This window comes from Loxodonta africana, chromosome 4 (genome assembly GCF_030014295.1).
Source record: "Loxodonta africana isolate mLoxAfr1 chromosome 4, mLoxAfr1.hap2, whole genome shotgun sequence".
Classification (NCBI taxonomy): Eukaryota; Metazoa; Chordata; class Mammalia; order Proboscidea; family Elephantidae; genus Loxodonta; species Loxodonta africana.
Genome location: NC_087345.1, coordinates 139,825,278 through 139,847,549, shown reverse-complemented (window position 1 = coordinate 139,847,549; position 22,272 = coordinate 139,825,278). Strand labels below are relative to the sequence as shown.

The 22,272-nt window shown below is 36.2% G+C and overlaps 1 protein-coding gene across 14 annotated transcripts in view; it reads right to left on the bottom strand.

Annotated features, from left to right (window-relative positions):
* ERC1 (ELKS/RAB6-interacting/CAST family member 1) overlaps positions 1 to 22,272 on the bottom strand; it is a 528,761-nt gene that overhangs the window by 291,242 nt on the left and 215,247 nt on the right. For all 14 annotated transcript variants that reach the window (XM_023548994.2, XM_064284767.1, XM_010590789.3 and 11 more), the window contains one exon: positions 2,158 to 2,293. In XM_023548994.2, coding sequence (XP_023404762.2) covers positions 2,158 to 2,293 — 136 coding nt within the window. The remainder of the gene's footprint in view (positions 1 to 2,157; positions 2,294 to 22,272) is intronic.

Below are 22,272 nucleotides of genomic sequence, written 5' to 3'. Positions count from 1 at the left end.
AAATAGTTTCAAAGTCACTATGGAGGAAAGTGGAATGCTTAGATACTGCTGGGGGTATTATAAATTGGCTCAACATATCTGAATAGAAATTTGGGGGAAGCTAGAATATTTCATATACTTTCAGCCTATAATTTTGTCCTGAGGAGTGCCCAAAGGAAATCAACCAACTGGGGGGAAAAAATTATCCATAAATTTATTCAGTGAAAATTGGAAATAAATAATATGTTCAGCAAAAGAGGATCCTATAAAGCTATGGAACTTGGGATTCAATTGAAAATATTAAGTAGGTGTACCATTATAAAAATATGCCACTCATAGAAATGTTTAATGATATAATGTTAACTTTTTAAAAAACAAAATACAACAAAGTATATATATATATATTATATATATATATTATATATAATATATATATATTATTACAAACAATTAAATCTAAAATTTAGGAGAAAATTGGGAAGGATGTAAGAAAATTTTAATGTTATTTTCTAGTATGTTAATTAAAAACTATAACTTTTCAACAGTGAAAGCAAAGGTAGATGACCTGAGTTAAAAAGCTGAAGAAATCACTACAAGAAAAGCTAAAGTATGAAACAGAACATCGCCATGACCTAGGAACTTCTTAGAAATGCAAATTCCTGGGACTCACTCCAAACTTAACTGAATCAGCCCTGCCAAGGACTCTAATGCACGTTAAAGTTTAAGAACCACTGCTCTAGGTTTACCTTGTACATTTCCTGCTCCATTCCTGGAACAGGCCATGTCTCCAAGAACTTCCAGCTTCTTTTAGCAGGGAATCATATTAGAGACCACAATCTGGGTGCTAGGCATGCTCACTGCCATTAAGAAATACGTTTAGACTAAGTAAGAGTGCTTTTTAACAGTGCTAGCTAGTAACAAGCTGAGATCAGCTCCTAAGTATACTAATTTACAGTCTAATGCTCTTTTCACTGTAATTTGAAAGAATTACATCTATGTGTAACTTGCATATGGCTACCAGCTATCACTTAATTCTTAACTCTAATATCTATCACTTATTGAGACACCTTGGGAAAGTCACTTAAGGAGTCTAATTATTTTTCTCTATATGTCGCTATGAGTCGGAATCGACTCGATGGCACTGGGGCTGGGTTATACGTAAAATATAAATAAATAATAAAATCTGTCTTATCTCTCAACTTACATAAAGAGGAAACTAAAGATTACATTGGAAAGCATTTTTAGAGGGTATTATCCTAACATCTGTTTACAAAGATACCTTGGTAACAGAAAACATTAATTGAGGGAAAAACAGGAGACAAATGGGGCTAACATAAAGAAAGGCTTGCCTTATCATAAAATAAAGTTATGGTCAAGACAATGAGCATAAGGCATAGATCCAGGAAGTCCTGGTTAAAATCAGGCTTAGCCACTGAGAAAGCCATATGGAGTCAGCTAAGGCATTCACTGTCTTTCAGTCTATTTCCTCATCTGCAAAATGAGGCTACCACCACCTGTCTCACTGGATTATAGTGAAGGGTGGAGAAAATGAATGACCAGGGCCAAGTTTCAAATAATAGGCACTTTTTTAATGGGCACTTATCATATGGTTACCTGTTACTGTTGTTACTGAGCCTGGTTTAACTTCATTTGTAAATAATTAGATTTATACATCAATCATTACTCTATTGAAGACAAAAAATACAGTTTATATATCCCATATCACTATGAATTATTCTAAACTGGATTTTTAAAATAAGAGAAGGAAGCAGAGATACGGGGGGTGGGGGTGGAACAGAAAGGAAAAAGGGAAGGAAGTTACACAAAGATTTATTCCTAATCTTCACTTCAATGAATGGAACTGGCAAATAGTTAAATACTGACTACCCTGAAGGTCAACAGAACCCACTTGGCATTAAACTTACCACTTGAGTGTGATCACCTTGAAGCAAGATGAAATTTCTCCTATGCTGAGGTATCCTCATAAAGCTGTGGAATAAAACTTGCCATTTCTATTTAAAGCCATTCCTTTATTGCTAAACAGTTGGTCTGAGAGGAAGGCAGCAAGCAGGGTTAGAAAGAGAAAAAAGAGGAGGATAAAGATGAAGGGAAAAACAACATGCGATTAAAGATCAAATCTCTTCACCGGATCCTTTCATATTCTCCTTGTGTTCTAACCTGTAGCTGTTGGGAGCTGTCATTGAGATTGTCCTCCCTTCGTCGAGCCTCCTCTAGCATCTGTGCACTCTTCTTTTTTTCCACCTGCTCCTTGTGCTTCAGATTTGCTACCTTCTTATTCTGGTCTTTCACTTGCCTATTGATAAGGGGAAAAAACCAAGCTTTTCATACATAAGCATAGATAAAAATACATTTATTATAAACTAACGTAACACTGAAAGCCAACAAACATTCCTGCTGCAAAACGTCTTTAATACTTTTAAATTCCTTCCTATCAGTAGTAGCAAATTGTTTACAATGATGCTTCAGTTTTTCCCTAAGGAACATGTATTCCATGTATGAGAGACTGATTTGATCTGTAAACTTTTCACTTAAAGCACAATAAAAAAAAAAATGTATTCCAGCATATACTTTACGAAACTCAATGAAATCACAGAACAAAAGAAGGGCATGGATTACTTTGAAATGACAGAAAAAAGAAATCAAGTCAGAGATTAACATTGGAAGTATAGAAACAGTCTCCTAAGATTAACGCTATGTAATATTACAATGTGTGATTAAGACAGGTTTTGTAGTAACACAACTCTAATTTTATTATTAAGTATTTTGAACATTCAAAAGGCTATATATGATGTACACATCAGGTAAATAGAAGCCCTTGTGGCAGAGAGGTTGAAGTGCTCAGCTGCAAACCGCAAGGTCAGTGGTTCTCACCCACCACAGGAGAAAGATGTGGCAGTTGGCTTCTGTAAAGATTTAAAGCCTTGGAAACCCTATGGGGCAGTTCTACTCTGTCCTTTAGGGCTGCTGAGTCAGAACCAACTTGATGGCAGTGGGTCTGGAATGGTTTCGGTGAAGTAAATAATGATATAAAGGCTTAGGAACCCAGCTTAAGAAACAACATTTTATCTACTTCTAAAGTTCCCTATGTATTTCTCACTGTTTCCCCATTAAGAGAAAGCTCTATCCTCAACGTTGTATTTAAATTCCCCATATTTTTACTATTTTTTTTTTACTATAGTTTTGCTACATATATATGGATCCAAGCCATGGTCTTTTTAATCACCTCATTTGCATGCGAAAGCTGGAAATAAAAAAGGAAGACAAAAGAAGAACTGATGCATTTAAATTATGGCGTTAGTGAAGAATACTGAATACACTGTGACCTGCCAAAAGAACAAACAAATCAGTCTTAGAAGAAATAAAACTAAATGCACTCTGCTCCTGTCTCTTTTTTTGTGGTAGTAGTGACGTTCTTCTTTTCTCTGCTCACTTCTCTCTCCTTTTATCTCTTGAAAGATAAACGGTGTGACTCAAGCAAGGGTGTGATCAGAGCAAGGCAGTGACTTGGATAAGGGTGGTGACTTAAGATACATCCCACCCTAATCCTGCCTTATAGACGTTTTAGGATTTACAACACATAATGACATCAGGTCACCAAATGGAAGATGACTACATCATTACATAACTGCCAAACCACTGAGAATCATGGCCTAGCCAAGTTGACATGTATTTGGGGGGACACATTCAATCTGTGACAGATCCCTTAAATCTCTATTAATCTAGAGAAGTTCCTCACTTCCTCCATCGCTTTTTTTTTTTTTTAGTGCCACTAACTTGCTAAAGAAACTAAGTCAGTTGTTCAGTCGTTCTGTAAAATGACACACATTCTATACTGTCTGTTTCTTCATGGTATCATTTAACTTGTTTCTCTATCTCCTGAGGATTTGGGCGGCGGGGGGATGGAGACTACTGAAAGTTAGCTTTAAAGGCTTGATTAGATTGTTTCAACTTTTTAGGTAAGAATACTAAATAAATGGTATTGTATGTACTTCATACTGCCTCGCATCAGAAAGCACATAATGCCTGTTTTTCTCACTCTTAGTGAGGCTAAGATTGATCTGGTGCCACGATGGTTAAGCACTCAACTGCTAAATGAAAGGTTTGCAGTTTTACCCCAGTAGGTGCTCCATGGGAGAAAAGATCTGGCAAACCGGTCCTGTAAAGATTACAGTCTAGGAAACCCTATGGGCAGTTCTACTCTGTCCTATAGGGTCATTATCAGTCAGAATTGTCTCAATGTCACACAACAACAGTGACACTTGGTCTCTTCTGTATGTAAAGTTCACCTTTCATCTAAGGGTTGCATGCAGTGAGGAAATTCTCCTGAATAAACTATTTCAGTGATATCTTTTTTAAAATTACATTTTCTAAGAATTTTTGCTGGCATATATATATGCAGTTGATTTCTGTATATGGATTTTATATCTGGCAAACTTGGTGAATGTTCCTACTAATTCTAATAATTTTTCTGTGGACTCTTTCAGGCTTACTACATACACAAAAATATAATACATAAATAATGATTTTTTTCAATCTTCACACGCTCCTGTTTCTTGTCTTATAGAACTTTCTTGGGCTTTCAGAATCAGGATAGAAAGAAGTCATGCTAGTGGGTATCTTTGTCTTTCCCTGAACTAAAGGAAATGCGTTTTACATGTTACCACTGTGTATATTTGCCACAAGTTTGTTTTGCAGAAACCCTTTATCTATTCCTTTTCTGCCAAAAGTTATTGTTTTAATCATGATGACTGAATATTGAATTTACTAAATATTTTTTGCTCTTCTGGGACGTACTGAGACAATCATATGCTTTTCATGCTTTGTTAATTTTCTAATGTTAAATGAATCTTATCATGAGATAAACCCTATTCAACGTTTTGCTTGATTTTTGCCTCTATGAATTTATTTACTTCCTTCTCAGATCAACCATAGTTATAAAATGAAAAACAAATCTGGCATTTTTATTATTTTGTATAAGGAAGATTTTTCAGAGTATACAGTTAACCATATTGTCAAAAACAAAACTGTGATATCCTCTTTTTCAGGTTTTAAAAAGATATATTCTCTTTTGGGTGGTTTATAGATGTGATTCTACCTGTAACCAAAAAACTCGTTGCCATCAAGTCAACTCCGACTCACAGTGACCCTAAAGGACAGAGCAGAACTGCCCCATAGGGTTTCCAAGGAGCGACCAGTAGATTTGAACCGCCGACCATTTGGTTAGCAGCCGAGCTCTTACCCACTGTACCACCAGGGCAGACCCCGATCCCCCCAAAAAATGAAAAGTAGGAAAGAAATTGATAATTTCTAAATATTTTTTAAGCATAGCATTTTAATTATAACAAATTATTCAAGATGAACAATGAATTAATGATACAGATGGCAAGATAAAAATTCATTCTCTGATGGAAATACAGACTAGTAAGTTATTCTAAAGTTATATTTTAGATCTCTAGCCACAGAGTCTATAATAAAACTAGAATAAAATTCTTCACAAAATCAGTTTATTAAATGCAAAGACTTTGTTCTCTGTTTTAAAAGACAAATAAATTTAAAATAGTTCTTAAATTCTTTTTGCCTTGCATTTGTGAATTATTCCAGATAGTGTTGGCAACTACTGATGCTTACAGCAGCAGCCTGGCTATTTGGGGGCAATATGACACACAAAGTAAGGATCCTAATTAAAGTCAGTTGACTATATTTTGGTCAGAAAGCAGATATTATAGGCTAAACTTCTAATCCAATCAAAGTCAATTTTATTCCTCAGGACTTTTATCATGATTATATCCAAGAGTAAGTGGTTCCCCCACCCCCCTTTACCCCCAAGTCACAGAACTAGGTCAGGGTGTTTTCAGTTATGTCTTAGAAAAGAAAAAATTCATTGCTCCCATCCTTCTCCACAACCCCTAGTTATGGTGTGTATCTGTGTGTGTGTGTGTGTTTATATGTGTTTTATAAAGAGAAGAAGTTTATTTTGATTTTCAAAATGTCAGGTATACAATCTTAATGGTTACCCTTCTTCAACCCCAAAGAGATTGATAAAACGCTAAATAAAAAATATAAGCTATCAAGCTGAATACAGAGCATGATCCCAAACGTGTGTGTGTGTACAAGCAGATGTAATGAAGAAAAATAATAAAATATCAAAAAGGAAAAACACAGGATTTAAAATTTTTTCATGGCTTTCTGTAGTTTCTAAATTTTCTAGAACAGGCATAAAATATTTTTAAAAATTTTAGAGTTATGTTTTAAAAATGAGATGTGGTTATATCTTAAAAGAGGGTTTCACCCATATCAGACTAGACAGTAGTCCAGTATGGCACATTTGGTGCTCCTACTTCTAAATCCATTTTCTATTCATATTTCCAATCTTCCTAACCTTAGTTTTGTGACTTTTCTATTTTTTTTTACTCTATAGGCTAAAGAGGAAACCCTGGTGGCGTAGTGGTTAAGTACTACAGCTGCCAACCAAGAGGTCGGCAATTCGAATCCACCAGGCGCTCCTTGGAAACTCTGTGGGGTAGTTCTACTCTGTCCTATAGGGTCGCTATGAGTCGGAATCAACTCAGCAGCAGTGAGTTTGGGTTTTTTTTACAGGCTAAAGGATAACTAAATATAAAAATGATTTAATAGATGCCAGGCAACCAAGAAAAGATTAGAAAATTGCGAAAGGATTAAATCAGTATCTCTCCCGTTGTCTATTTCTCATCACATTTCCTTGCCTTATGTGTGTGTGTACACGTGTGTCTACACACATGAGCATATATATGTATAGCTCTGAATTCAGGAATTAACTAGGAAGGATGACTACACACGACTTTCTTGCCTCACTAATAATATCCTTTTCAATACATATAATACATATGTAATATTTTAACAATATCATTTTACTTCTAATTTGTGTATTTTTAAGCCCTGTACAAACTGGAGTCTAAATACAGTAGTCCCCCCTTATCCGCGGTTTTGCTTTTCACAGTTTCAGTTATCTGCAGTTAGCTGCAGTTCAAAAATACTAAACAGAAAATTACAGAAATAAACAATTCATAAGTTTTAAACTAAGCATCATTCTGAATAGCATGATGAAATCTCATGCCATCTTGCTCCACCCAAACCCGCCCCAGAACACCAATCATCCCTTTGCCCAGTGTATCTATGCTAGCCACTAGTTAGTCACCCAGTAGCCATCTCAGTTATAGGACGGACTGTTGAGAACTCATTGCGTGTGTTCAAGTAACCGTTATTTTACTTAATAATGGCCCCAAAGCGCAAGAGTAGTGATGATGCAAATTTGGATATGCCAAAGAGAAGCCGTAAAGTGCTTTCTTTAGTAAAAAGGTGAAAGTTCTTGACTTAGTAAGGAGAAAGAGAAACCACATACACACAATTTTTATTACAATATATTGTTATAATTGTCCTATTATTAGTAATTGTTAATCTCTGTGTCTAATTTATAAATTACACTTTACCATAGGTATGTACGTATAGGAACAAAACATAGTACATATAGGATTCATTACTATCCATGGTTTCAGGCATCCACTGCGGGTCTTGGAACATATCCTTCATGGATAGGGGGGACTACTCCACAGTTTTTTTCTCCAGTAAAAACACAAATACCTGACCCAAATTTTAATTGTTAGTGTTTCTTTAAATTCAACAATAACAGCACTCTATTTTTTCTTAAGTTTGTGCTAGAGATTTTTATGATAGGATAACTTACATTACATTACACTAACCTTACACATCTCTCTTTTTGACAAAGCAAAACAGCCAGTAGAAGTGTAGTCTCTGACCTATGTTGATAGTTTCTTAGTAGAATGGAAGTAAATTTTGAAGAAGGAAAACAACATTAATTCCTTTAACAATTAAGTTTTGTGAAATGTTTAAGAAGGGATTTTTTTTTTTTTGATGCTTACTTGTTTTGGAATGTTAAACTATTTTCCTTCAGAGCTGTGTTTTGGGTGGATTTGGCAAGAGAGGGGATAAACTTGGTTTCCTTTTTATATATTTGTTCAAAAATATTTAACGAGCATCTATCTACACACCACAGAGAACTGAGATATCCTTTGAAGCCTCAAACTGAAATTATCCCTTTAAATCACCTTTTAGCTAACTAGCGTGTTAGCTCATAAAGTAAATGACTATCACCCTTGAGTGCTGTCCTCTTTTTAAAAACCACCTTTATGAGACTAAATGATCAACAAGTACTCTAAAGAATATATGAAGTTTGCGGGGAGGGTGGCTATGAAAGAAAAAAAATAAAGTGAATAGAACAACTAGAACAGAAATAATAAGAGTGCTGACACAATGTGAAGAATACAACCAATGAAACTGAACAATATGCATAGTAATTGTTGAATGGGAACCTGTTTTGCTATGTACACTTCCAAAAATATATATATATATATATATTTTAAAAAGGAACATTTAATGAGCATCTCCATAAAACAAGGAACTGTGACAGGAATTGTGAACTACAAAAATGTATCAGATATGAGCCTTAAACTCAAGGAAGTCACTTTCCAAAGTATAACAGGACGTTGTCCACAGACAGCCCTAATATTAGGAACAAATTAGCATGTCATAAAATACATTCAGTTAAAGTAGTATGGCATTTAGCAGGGTGTAACAGATAGATCTACTTAAATTTGAATTTGGATTTTAAGAAACAAAGGGCTGAGGGCAGCAATAATTAAGTAAATGGTGGCAAAACCTGACTGGCATAGCTTATGTAGTAAACCAGTGCTTCTTAAACTTCAGTGTGCATTTATATCACCTAAACATCTTGTTAAAATGCAGGTTCTGATTTGATAAGTCTGGTGTGAGCCTGAGATTCTGTATTTCTAAAAAGCTCCCAGGTGACACTGATGCTGTGAGTTCATGGATCACACTTTGAATAGCAAGATGGTGGACCACATTTTATAAACCTTGTAGTCAAGACCAACAGAGAAACTTTTCCATCCTTTTTCATCTATGCTATCTTTTTACACTTTGATTTGCTCAGATCTGTGAGAAACTGTAGAGAGTTAAATCTATTATTCATCGCTTCACTGTTTATTACAATACTTAGGAACTCATCAATTGAAAATCTGATTTTAAAAGACTGATTCATTCTCCTTTCTCCTATTTTCCTGCTTGAAGGATGATTTAAAAATAATGTAAGTTTACTTTTAATTTTGCTCAAATTAATTCTGGTAGAACAGCAGTCTGAGAGAATTTTTATAATTATACTAAGTCATTAAATTCTTTTCTTTCTGGGAGCACATTAAGTCATGTATTTACTCACATGTTTGGGTTTTCCTGTGAACTCACATTTAAGTTAAATTACATATTGATCTGTTTAAAAGAGAAGAAACTTTCACTTTTCACAGATTCTGTTATATCTCAGAATGTATATTACTAAATACATAGTCAGTTGACCCTTCTCCTCCCATTTTTCTTTTATACATATTTTGATGATACTGCATTGCAATTTCTTAAGATTGTTATAAAATAGTGTTTACTTTGACCCCTTACCTCTTGTGTGTGTTTTACCTATATATCTATATTTATCTATCATTTATACATTATACATGTACACATTCACATTCAGTTCACATAAAGATTAAGGCATGAAATTTCATAATACTACCTAAATATCTAAACTTGGCTTAAAAATCAGAACTTCATATTATACCTGCCAAAAAAAATTATCTAAGAAACTAAAAGTAAAATAATAATAGTTTCACATGTTCTGGGTACAAAGCCACTTCAAATAAGGACTTTATTTTTATGAAAATGTATCCCTGACAATCTAAAAAAAAAATAAGCCAAGATGAAAAAGAAAAATAAAAAACAGCTATCAATAAAGAATATAAAATCATTAATAACATGGGGTTTTATAGAAATGTCTTCAACTTCTACAAAAATATTTTAAATCAACAAGTAAATGGCCTGATAGTCCCATTTTACATTTAATTTCATTTATTTCCACGTTTGTTCTTACTACCATTTTGAGCTCCTTCAGGGCAGGGATCTTATTTTACATACATCCACAGATCTGAGGCAAGGCCTCTCATAATAGTTACTAAATATTTACTGAAGTGTTTTGACAGAATGTCTTTTTTTTTTTTTAATGTTGATTCTCAGAATGCCTCTAACCTCATACCATTAATTCAACAAATATTTAAATGAAAGCCTCAATGTGCCAGATACTAGCTTTGGGAATATGGAAGTGAATAAAACAGACAGAACTCCCAGCCCTCATTAAGTTTATAGTCTACTGGGAAGAAACAGAGAATATAAGTAAACTGTACAAAGTCAGATAAGTTCAAAGAAAATAAACAGTAAAAGAGGAAAGGAGATAGGAAGTGTGATACTCAGCAATGGGGTTCCAATTTTAAATAAAGTGGTCAGGAAAAGCCACATGAAGAAGGTTAACATTTAAACAAAGATGTGAAAGAAGTGAGGGAGTAAGCCCCAGCCATGCACATACTGAGGAAAGGGTACACCAGGCAGAGGAAATGCCAAATGTAAAGATCCCGAACAGTGTATCTGATATGCTTAAGAAGCAGACAGGAGGCTGGTGTGACTGGCATGGACATATTATTCTCCCCTCCCCCAACATTTTAAAAATGTAAAAACCATTCTTGGCTTCCTGGACTCATGGGTAGGCTGCAGTTTGCCAAGCCCAGCTGTAGGAAAAATCTTTTACTTTAGGAAGCATTCCCTTGATATCATGAAATACAACAGGATAGCTCAAAAAACTAATAAAAATAAGGGCAACCTAATAAAAATTCCAATTTGTATTAACTGAAGTAAAGCTATAAATTTGTCTATAATAGAATTTGAAAGCAGTATGCATCCTCAACCCAACTGTTAAATTTTCAGAAAGAGCTGGCCTTCATTTACCCATTCAGCAAATATTTACTAAATACCTATCAAGTGCCACATAGGTCTAATGGAGAGAAGAGAACACTAAACAAGACAAACACGGTCTCTGCCCTCACAGAAGCTATTTTCCAAAGCAGGAGGCAGACAATATAACACTAACGAACAAGCATCTCCGACACTGATAAAACCGAAACCAAATGCTTTGCCAATGAGTTAATCCCAACTCATAGTGACACCACAGGGCAGAGTAAAACTGCCACACAGGGTTTCCAAGGCTGTAATCTTTACATAGAACCTGTACAGATCAAGAGGAAGTCATTCAAACAGAACAAGCGTATACTGAGTGGTTTAAAACCAGAAAAGGTATGTGTCAGGGTTGTATCCTTTCACCATATTTATTCAATCTCTATGCTGAACAAATAACCTGAGAAGCTAGACTAGATGAAGAGTGAGGCATCAGGACTGAAAGAAGACTCATTAACAACTTGGCAGTATGCAAATGACACAACCATGCTTCCTGAAAAGTGAAGAGGACTTGGAGCACTTACTGATGAAGATCAAAGGCTAGAACCTTCAGTAAAGGATTACACCTCAACATAAAGAAAACAAAAATTCTCACAGCTGAACCAATAAACAACTCGAATGTGATTGTTAAGGTTATATGTCAACTTGGCTGAGTGATGCTTCTCAGTGGTTTGGCAGTTATGATGCAGTTTGGCAGTCATACAATGATGTGATCATTTCATGATGAGATTTGATATAATGCGATCACCTCCATGATGGGATTGGCTTTAAGTAGTCAATCATTTGAAAGGGTGTTTCCTTAGGGGTATGGCCTACATTGAACATATAAGTGGACTGTCTGGCAAGACCCATGGCCTTTTGCTCGCTCTGGATCCTGGAACTGGCTCCTGTTTGTCTGACCCCTGGTTCTTGGGACTTGAGTTAGCAGCTTACTTGCCATCTCACTTGCCAATCTTGGCATTTGTCACTAGCAGCCTGTGAGCCCTGCCTTCTGACCTACCAATCTTGGGTTCACCAGCTCCTACAGCTATGTGAATCAGGAGAAGCCTCTATCCTGATCCACGGACTTGGGATCTTCCAGCCTCTACAACCATGTGGGCCATTTCCTTGATATAAATCTCTCTATATATGTATTTGGAAACCCTGGTGGCATACTGGTTAAGCACTGGGCTGCTAACCAAAAGGTCAGCTGTTTGAATCCACCAGGCAATCCTTGGAAACCCTAAGCAGCAGTTCTGCTCTGCCTTATAGGATCACTATGAATCCGAATCGACTCCATGGCAACAAGCTTGGTTTTTTATACATGTATTTATATGTTTTACTGGTTTTGCTTCTCTAGAGAACCCAGCCTAAGACAACAATAAACAGAGAAAAGATTGAAGTTGTCAGGGATTTAATTTTACTTGGATCCACAAATTGTGGATGCCCATGGAAGCAGCAGTGAAGAAATCAAACCATGTATTGCACTGGGCAAATCTGCTGCAAAAGAACTCTTTAAAATGTTAAAGAGCAAAAGTGTCACTTTGAGGACTAAGGTGTGCCTGATCCAAGCCATGGTATTTTCAGTCGCCTCATATGTATTCAAAAGCTGGACAATGAATAAGGAAGACCGAAGAACTGATGCCTTTGAATGGTGGTATTGCTGAAGCATATTGAATATGCCACAAACTACCAGAAGAATGAACAAACCTGTCTTGGAAGAAGTATAGCCAGAACACTCTTTGGAAGCAAGGATGGTGAAACTTCATCTCATGTACTTCGCACATATTATCAGGAGGGACCAGTCCCTGGAGAAAGACATCATGCTTAGGAGAGTAGAGGGTCAGCAAAGAAGAGAATGACCCTCAATGAGGGGGACTGACACAGTGGCTACAACAACAGGCTCAACATAGCAATGATTGTGACGATGGCGTAGGACAGGGCAGTGTTTCATTCTCTTGCACATAAGATCATTATGACTGGATGTCACCTAACAACAACAATCTTTACAGAAGCAGATAGTCACATCTTTCAGCTGGTGGGTTCAGTTAGCAGCCAAGCACTTAATCACTGTGTCAGCAGGGTTTCTTCAGACAGTGATATGAGCTTTGAAAAAGATAAAACAGGCAATGGAATGGAGATACTGCGTGTGACAGGAACAGTATATTTTAGCTACAATGGACAGGGAAGGTATTGCTGAGGTACTACCATAGAAAATGTGAAAAAGCGAGTTCTGTAAAAATCTGGGGGAAGAAGCAGAGGGAATCACAGCACAATGGCTTTGAGGATAGAAATAGAGTATGGGGGAGAGGAAGTTGTAGGTAATGGGTTCACAGAGGTGGCAAGAGATCAAATGATGCAGAGCCTTATAAATTATGGTAAAGAGTATGCGTTTTATTCTGAGTATGCTCACAGAGCATAGCAGAGTTTTTAAGCAAGGAGTGATGACATCTAGGCAATCTAAATTTTAAGAGCTCAGTCTAGCTGTCTGGAGATGAGACTAGTACAAAAAACCAAAACACCCAAACCCATTGCCATCAAGTCATTTCCAACTCACAGCCATCCTATATGACATAGTAGAACTGCCCCATAGGGTTTCCAAGGAGCACCTGGTGGATCTGAACTGCCAACCTTTTGGTTAGCAGCTGAGCTCTTAACTACTGTGTCACCAGGGCTCCTGGACAGTATTAGTACGTGTAATGGAGCCATTCCAGAGTCTAGATGAATGTGGTTGAGCCAGAAATGACAATAGAGAAGGAATGAAATTGGAGAAGAGAAAAAAATAAAAAGAATCTGGTGTCAGAGATGCCAAAAGAAAATAACGTTCCAAGGAAGGGAGTGTATAGAATAATGACGAATGGTAAAAAATAAGATGGAGACAAAGAAGTGATGTTTGGGTCTGGCAATGCAGGTATTACTGATAACCCTGACAAAAACAATTTCAGGGGAGTAATAAAAACAGAAGACTGATTAGTCAAACTGGAAGAAAGGTGAGGAAGTGCAGACAGTAATTAGAATCGATTCTTTTAACAAATTTTGCTGAGAAGGGGGAAGAGAGAAATGGGGTGGCAGTTAGAAGGAGACATGAGGTCAAGGGAAGAATTTTTTAAGACAGAAGAGAGCACTGTTAAGGCATGTTATTACACTAGCGATAATGAACCAGGAGAGAGCAAAATTTTGAAAATTAACGGCATAAGAAGAATAACTGAAGGCATAACATCCTTGAGTTGAGGAATCAGAATAGGATTCAAAGTGGAAGAGTTTAAATTTGATAGGAACAGTAACACTTTTGTAAAAGAACTGGCAAAGTACACAGATATAATGGTTGGAGTTTTGCAAGCAAGTATGATAGAAGAGAGAGAGAACCAAGTAAGTTAAGGATGTTTAAAAGAGAGTGATTATAGTGTTGGCAACATGAAACTGAGCCAGGTAACGAAAGAAGAGGGGGAAAAAAAAAAAAGTTACGGTTGCTTATCAGGGTTTTAATAAGGTCAAAGAATTGTTGGAGTGGCAAACAACTAAAGTAAATGAATTAGAAGGATAGGAGGTGGTAGTCAGAGTCGCACAGTATTTTTTAGCATCACCAAACCAAGGTGGAAGATTTCTGACAGATGACAATCTACTCCAAATTCTTAAATACACAGGAAAGGAAAGAGGTAGATTTTACGTTAGCCAGAACAGCTGCACAATTCTCCAAATCACAGAAATGACACTGTCTATGAATGGCAGCAAACCAGAGGAAAAGAAATAGAGAATCTACTTTCAAATGGCATAATAAAATTTGTAGAGTTGCTTTTCTAAAACATCCTTTGCTTACTTCTCAAACTATTTAGATAGGAATCCAGCACTCCTGATACAGTCAAAATAAATTTATAAAATCTGGAAGAAAAAAAACCAGACAAAAGATATGACACAATGCTAGGAACATACTGTGCTGACAGATTTGCAGGTTTGGTGAAGAAACAAGAGAGCCAAAGAAAATTTCTGTCTTAAAACAATGACTTAGCTTTTTGGACCTATGACAGAATAAATAGACTGTGTTTTTTTTTCTTTCTTTCTTAAAAGATAAAAGGAAGGGGGGCCCTATTCTATGTTGTTCTCTTCTGGATTTCTCCCTGATGTATTCATACCAAAAAAAACCAAACCAAGCCTGTTGCCATCAATTCCAATTCACGGCAACCCTATAATAAGACAGAGTAGAAATGCCCCATAGGATTTCCAAGGAGCTGCTGGTGAATTCAAACTGCTGACCTTTTGGTTAGCAGCTGACTGAACTCTTAGCCACTCCACAACCAGGCTTCCATAATAAAATCCAAATTAGTTCTACCACTTCCTCATGCAGTAAATTTTTTCCCCCTTTCAGATGTCAAAATGTTCTTAATCCTTTCCCCTGCACTGTCTTTGTAGGTAGGTCTTTGCCTAGTATATATCTATTCATTCTTCAAGATGAAGCTCAAATGGCAGCATCTTGGCACAGCTTTTCAGCACTCAGTTAATCAGAATTAACTGCTTCATCTCCATTATAATATAGTATACCTGTAAAGAAAAATATTTTCTATATACTCTATTCATAAATTATAATACTTAAAAATATACAAATGTTAAAACCAGACTTTAAAAATTAAATACAAGGAAATCTAAAAACACACAAGGAAATTCAAATTATTGATATTAATGTAATATGTGGTTAAATCACTGCTCACAGTGTAAAATCATAGTACTTAATACTATGGTCCCAGTTCTTTTAGGTCATTAAAAGATTCAATTACCCCAGAACTGTTCTTTGTCAAATTCCCAAAAAGTTTTCTTTATAGCCTCATTTGCTTGGTATAAATGCAGCATTATGTATTAAGCCCACATCTGTTCTTTTTTCATTGGTCCCTGACAATTACAGTACTAATACTGAGTACAAGAAGATCATAACCATAAATTCGGATGATGAAATTACCGATGATCTTATGTTATAAGATAGTCACCCAGATGATCTCCTCAGCCTCTCTATTACACTAATTATGAGCAAAAATGGCATATTTGGTAAGTTTTTTGACACTAAATATTGGATGAGCAGGGCCTATATAATACATAAAAAGTGAATTAGAAGACTGGAAACCCACTGCTCTACAGGGCAGTAACCTGTACCAGGATTTCACTGACACGGTTAACTGCATAGTTTCCTTTGTTCTAAAGGAATTTCAATCTTCGGTGTTTTTTCTCTTTCAAAAGGGCAGCACATTCAATGATGTAAATCTCTTAGCATTCTTATATTCATTTTATATTTTTCAATTGAACTCTCCTAAAGGCAGGCTTGAACTCTAAGGCTACTAGCATTTCTAAATGCTTTGCCTTTTAAAAAGCTACTATTTTCTTTCCACTTGAAGTGATGAGTGTGACAGAAGGGCCTTTTAGCTCTTCCACTGAACTTCTCTCTCCACTTGTATCAGGTAGTAAATGTGAAAGTGCATTGTAAGCTATTAGACACTACATACATGTAAAGTATTGTTGTCATTTTTTACTTTATGCGGGCAACCCTAAAAAAAGTCAAAGGAAGAAGCTGTTTAATCAGGAAGAAATTGTTGTTAGCTGCCGTTAAGCTGGCTTCGACTCACAGTGACCCCATGCACAACGGATGAGAAGCAGCCCAGTCTGTGCTATTTCCACGCTTAGCTGGGGATCGGACCATTATGATCCACAGGGTTTTCGCTGACTGATTTTCAGAAGTGGATCATCAGTTTTTTTTCCTAGTCCGTCTTAGTCTACAAACTCCCATGAAACATGTTCAGCAACACACAAGCCTCCACTGAGACGGGCAGGTGATGGCTGCATATGAGGTACACTGGCCAGCAATCAAACCCAGTTCCCCCGGGAAGAAAATGAGAATTCTACCACTGAACAATTTAATAAAAAAAAAAAAAAAAAAAGCTAGAGGAAATTACCTCAAGGCCATGTGGCTGCCAGAAAAATAGGCCAAATGCTGGGTTACAGGCAAAGAAAACAAAGACTAACTTCACCAAAGGGCAGAATCAGGCTTTTATCAATCAATTAAAAAAATATGCTTAAGGCTTTGCTCAGGAGAAGATGGGCCCTGAAATGTTTGAAACTCAACATCTGTCTGAGCAATGACAGTCTGCAAGTTCTCTGGATATTCATTATTCATTCAATAGATGAATATTTGGCTAAGCATCACAATCACGTTATCAGAGTGGTACAAACTGTTAATGAGCTTGGCTGCTAACCCAAAGGTTGAAGATTCGGGTTCACCCAGTTGAAAGGCCTGGTGATTTATTTCCAAAAAGCAGCCACTGAAAAACCTATGGAGCACAGTTCTACTATGACACACGTGGGGTCACCAAGAGTCGGAAGTGACTCAACATCAACTTTTTTGGCTTGATTTTTTATTATATATCAAACACTGAGAGTAAAACTCATGAATAAAAACACTTCCTGCTCTCAAGTACCTCCCAGGCAAGCAAGCAAATACAGTAAATGCTAAGTGCTATGAGAGTGGGCAGGAAAAGTTTTGTACCTAGTCTGATGGTACAGTTGCTGGTGACGATCAGAAAAAGCTTCCCGTAAAGTAACATCTGAACTTTCCTAAGGGATTAGTCTGGGCTACTAGGCAGAAGGAACATATGAGCAATGGCCTGGAGAAAAGGAGAGTGTGTCATGTTAGCAGAAAACTCCACAGTTCGGTATGACTGAAGCTTAAAGTTGAAGGAGCAGAATAGAAAAGAAGCAAAAGGTAAGAAAAGGTGAAATAATTATATCATGTTAAGCAAGGAATTTGTAGTTTATCCTAAGTGTGTGAAGATTTTAAGTAGGAAGGTAATATAATCAGATTTCTAAAATTTGGAGAATAGTCTAAACCATAACTGGGGAGAGGGAGGGAGAGGGAATGGGGGAGAAGATAATTAGATAACTATTACGATAATGCAATAAATGCAGGAAAGATACCCACCCACCCATTGCCATCGAATCGATTCCGACTCATAGCGACCATACAGGACAGAGCAGAACTGCCCCACAGAGTTTCCAAGGAGCGCCTGGCAGATTCGAACTGCTGACCTCTTGGTTAGCAGCCATAGCACTTAACCACTATGCCACCAGGGTTGGGTTAATCCGACTTTGCCCTAGTTTCAACAATAATAGGCAAACTGATATGGCTTGTATTTCATTAACCTTCTTTAAATTAGGTAAACACAGCCTGTGGTGAGTTTTCATCTCACAACACACAGAGTTGTTTTGATTATACTGAAGCTACACTATCATAACCACTTCTCCAAACCCATTATTCTTTGCTTCCAGTTCTCCTGCAAAGTCACCTGCAAAGAACTTTCCTTTTAACATCTCGATTTTGAAATCACATTTGAAGGGAATCAATTTTCACCACCACTTTCAAAATCGTTAAGTTTAACATGCTTCTCAAGTGATTACTGAAGTTAGAAACTCATAAAAACTAACACTGACATTTGTAAATACCTAGACCAAATACCTAGCTAAAAAAAAAACTAGAGCACCTAAAAAAATGTCTTTTGTGGCCATTGGTAGCAAATAGCCCAAGCACAACAGAAACAAAACAGTTTCACCTTAGGGAGGGAAGACAAAATGAAGAAAAACTAAATACATACATTTCTTCCTGCCTATGGCAGAGGGCAGCTTCCTGAATTCCATTAGACTAGTACCTTGTAAAAAGGAATAAACTATTTCTGGGATCTTTGCAGTCATGCTCTATAGTCTGGCACCTCAGACAAAATCAAGATGGCAAAAATAAAAGAATACAACTTCACCAGCAAAGAACATACCAACAGTAGACGCGCTTTCATTAAAACTTTTTTTTTTAAAGACAGAGCAATACCAATGTGTATGCAAATCACCCTACAGATCTGCTAGCTGCCAGATAAAAACCACTGATTTCCTCATCTGTTTCCCCCAGTCTGCAATCTCAAATTCAGAGAGTTTAAAGCCATATATATGATAATACAAACTGGAAGTTTGAAACCAAGATTTCTGTGAAAGTACAATACCATGCCCAAGCAGCTAAGTATTCAATTGTTTTGAAATTTGTGTATTTCTTGTCCCCTCTTGCTCCACCCTCAATTTCTTGTCACCTTGTTACACTGCTCAACTTGTTTTTATACATTTAAGTGACAAGGTAAGGGGTGCCAATGAAAACAGTGTGTTTTGCTCTAACATCCTGAAAATTTAACTTGCCTCTTGTACCTGTGCCAATATGAAACCTTAGGAGTGCTTCCTTGGTGTCCTCAAAACAAGGAGAAACAGATTTTTATAATAAACTCACATATGAGCTTGTATAGTGAAATCAACAGGGATAATGTTCAATGTTTGTAAATTTAAAAAAAAAAAAGGGAGGGGGGAAGGAATTCCAAAAATGCTCCTTCATAACCAGTGTTCTGAAGCTTCGTTAATCATGCTATGCAGACAAGCAACATCACTGCCACCTGGGAACTTTTAGAAATGCAAAGACTCAGAACACAGCCAAAACCCACCAAATCAGAACTGCATTTGAAGTCCCATTTGATTTGTATGACGTTAAAGTTTGAAAAGCAGTGTTCTAAAGCACCCTGTCAAATAAACCACAATACTCAATACCTAACATATAAGTTATGTTGTACAGCTTTCCTTGAGCAAGGCTGGAAATGCATGAGTCAACAGGACAACACCCATAATAATCCAATTAGTACTGGAGGAACATCCCATACAAAAGGCTGTAAGTGGTGGAACAGTGGCAATTCTCACCTAACGATAAAGGCAAAAGGGAAAAAAAATCCAAACTTTGCTACATTAAATCACAAATCCTTAAGTGCATTTATTTCATAAATATTGATAACGTGGCCAAGATAATAATCATACAGAACTATGCACATTAATGTTGTTCTTAGGTGTCATCTGTCTTTGTGTGGGCTATTATAAAAAACACTAGGTAATACAATTACTTGAAAGGAAATGCACTCTTGAACAATAAGGTTGTTTAAGAATGCTAAAGGAAGGAAAGGTAGGAAGCAAAAAATGCTACTGACAATAGACCATTTCTCCAAGGTTATAAACTCTTGCATATGAGCAAAACTCCTTGTAAATGGATCTACAGGGTCAGAAATCCTCCAGAGCCTATAAAGTCCTAAAGGCTTTGGCTAAAAACAAAGAAAATAAGTATACCCTTTAAAAATACAATAAAATCTCTTTTTTGTGAATGATATGAGGCTTTAGTAGCTAGTATCTTTCCTGAATGATATCAGTAAATAATGTAAAAAAATCTCTAAAACATACAATGAGAGAAATGGCTATTTGACCAACCTAGATTTTAGAAACCAATGTAGAAATCTTTGAAAAAACTAGATGAAACAAGATTACAGAATGGGAATGCATTTGAGCAAAATACAATGTATTTACCTTCTACTCTACAACAACGTAGAGGCTCTGGTCTTAATGTACGTAGTAGGAAGCACACCATAGATTACAAATAGTTGTTTTGAAAACAAGTCTGCAACAAACACTGCTAATCAAAACACAGGTCAACGGGTTTTGTTTTGTTTTTTTAAATAATAATATTGAGCTAAAATATTTAGACCTTACTTTAAAGAGAGCAAAAAGATGGACATTTATAGGCTTCACCTCTTGAATGCCTTGCCTTTAGATAAATGAGCCCCGGTGGCACAGTGGTTAAGCTTTTGAATGCTAACCAAAAGGTCAGCAGTGTGAACCCACCAGCTGTTCCTTGGAAACCCTATGCAGCAGTTCTACTCTACCCTACAGGGTCACTAAGACAATGGGTTTTTAGCTTCACATAATAAAAGGTGCCCTCTTGGCTGGTAACCAAAATGTTGGCAGTTCGAATTTACCAGCAGCTCCCTGGAAACCCTATGGGACAGTTCTACTCATTCATATAGGGTCACTATGACTTGACAGCAACGGGTTTTATATAATAAAAAGGATGAATTCTGAACAGAATCACATATCTTAATGTATACATGGAATTATTTCTTTGTATTCATTCTCTGGGGTTAATGTCATTGAACAGGAAATAAAAAGATGCATATGTTTGAGGATAGAGAGTGTGAATTTTCAGTCGGCATCACTCTAGATAAAATCTCTCTGCTGTGTACTGAATGGATAGGGGAGCAAGGGAGGAAGAGGTAAACAAAAATAAATCTGTCCAAAACAGAAATGCTTAGTTAAGCATCACTGTTAACATAAAACAGGTAGTTAAAACAAATATTGAAGACTTAAGTATCTTGGCTAAGGTCATACAATGAAGTCACCCCAACATCCAATCCTATCTCAAATCATTAATAATGTATACCCTCTTGACCTACTGAACTGGACTTGGGAAAACCATTAATTTAAATGGCGTAATGTTCCTATACTGCACTATATTTCAATCTGGAAGAAAAAGACGCTTTGCTGAATTTTTACACTCTACAGCCAAGATGATCTTTACCACTGGAAAAAACAACACTGGTTTGATTTTGTATTCCTTGGAAAACAAACATATTTAGAAGTATAGTTTAATGGCACTTATTACTATGATAAAAGCTACCACATGTGCCAGCTAACAATATAACTAACATAACTTATAACACAAAGAATTATGTATACAGCAATGACTTCCATGAACAAATTCTTCTACAGCTCTTTGTGGCGTTTTACTTAGAAAGACTGAGACCAAAAGCAGTCATTGAAAGAATGAAGTATAGGACAAAGTGTTAAAACTTTCCACCAAAAATACGATTCAGCTTTAAACTTAAAGTTCTCCAAACTCAAGGCAAAAAATTTTATATTTAACTAAAACTGAACAGCTTACAGATTTCACCACTCTTCCAAATACCTAAGTTGAACTATACTATGTGGAGAAAACGTATTAGAAAGAAAAATGAAAAAAAATCACTTTAAAAATGTATTATCGATGCTTCTCTTCTCACTGCAAACACTGTAAGACTTCTTCTGTAACAAATACAGCTTTTTTGAAAGAAGTTTCTATAAAAATTTAAACAAAATAGAAGTAAATAAAGTCTTTGGTGATAACTATATAGAAGAACCCCCTTTATGAATTATATTAGTAAGTCATGAAAAAGGGTCTTTTAACACACACTCCACACAAATTCCTCATTTTTAAATGAATCAAAGGTATGGAGATTTTTCACAATGTTTAGGTCCTCAATATAAACATGCCCTATAACTTGGAGAAAATAAGAAGAAATTTCAGAGGGCAGAAATGGGGTAGAGAACCTCTTTCTGAGAAAGCCTTCCTCATCTTTCTACCTATAAAATAAATTTCAGTACGTGGAGTCTTAAAATGCCATTTCAGAAGAAATATGTCTCCTTTTTTCCATTTTCTACACACATACAACTTTACATTGGAAATCTACTTTGCACTTTCTATTA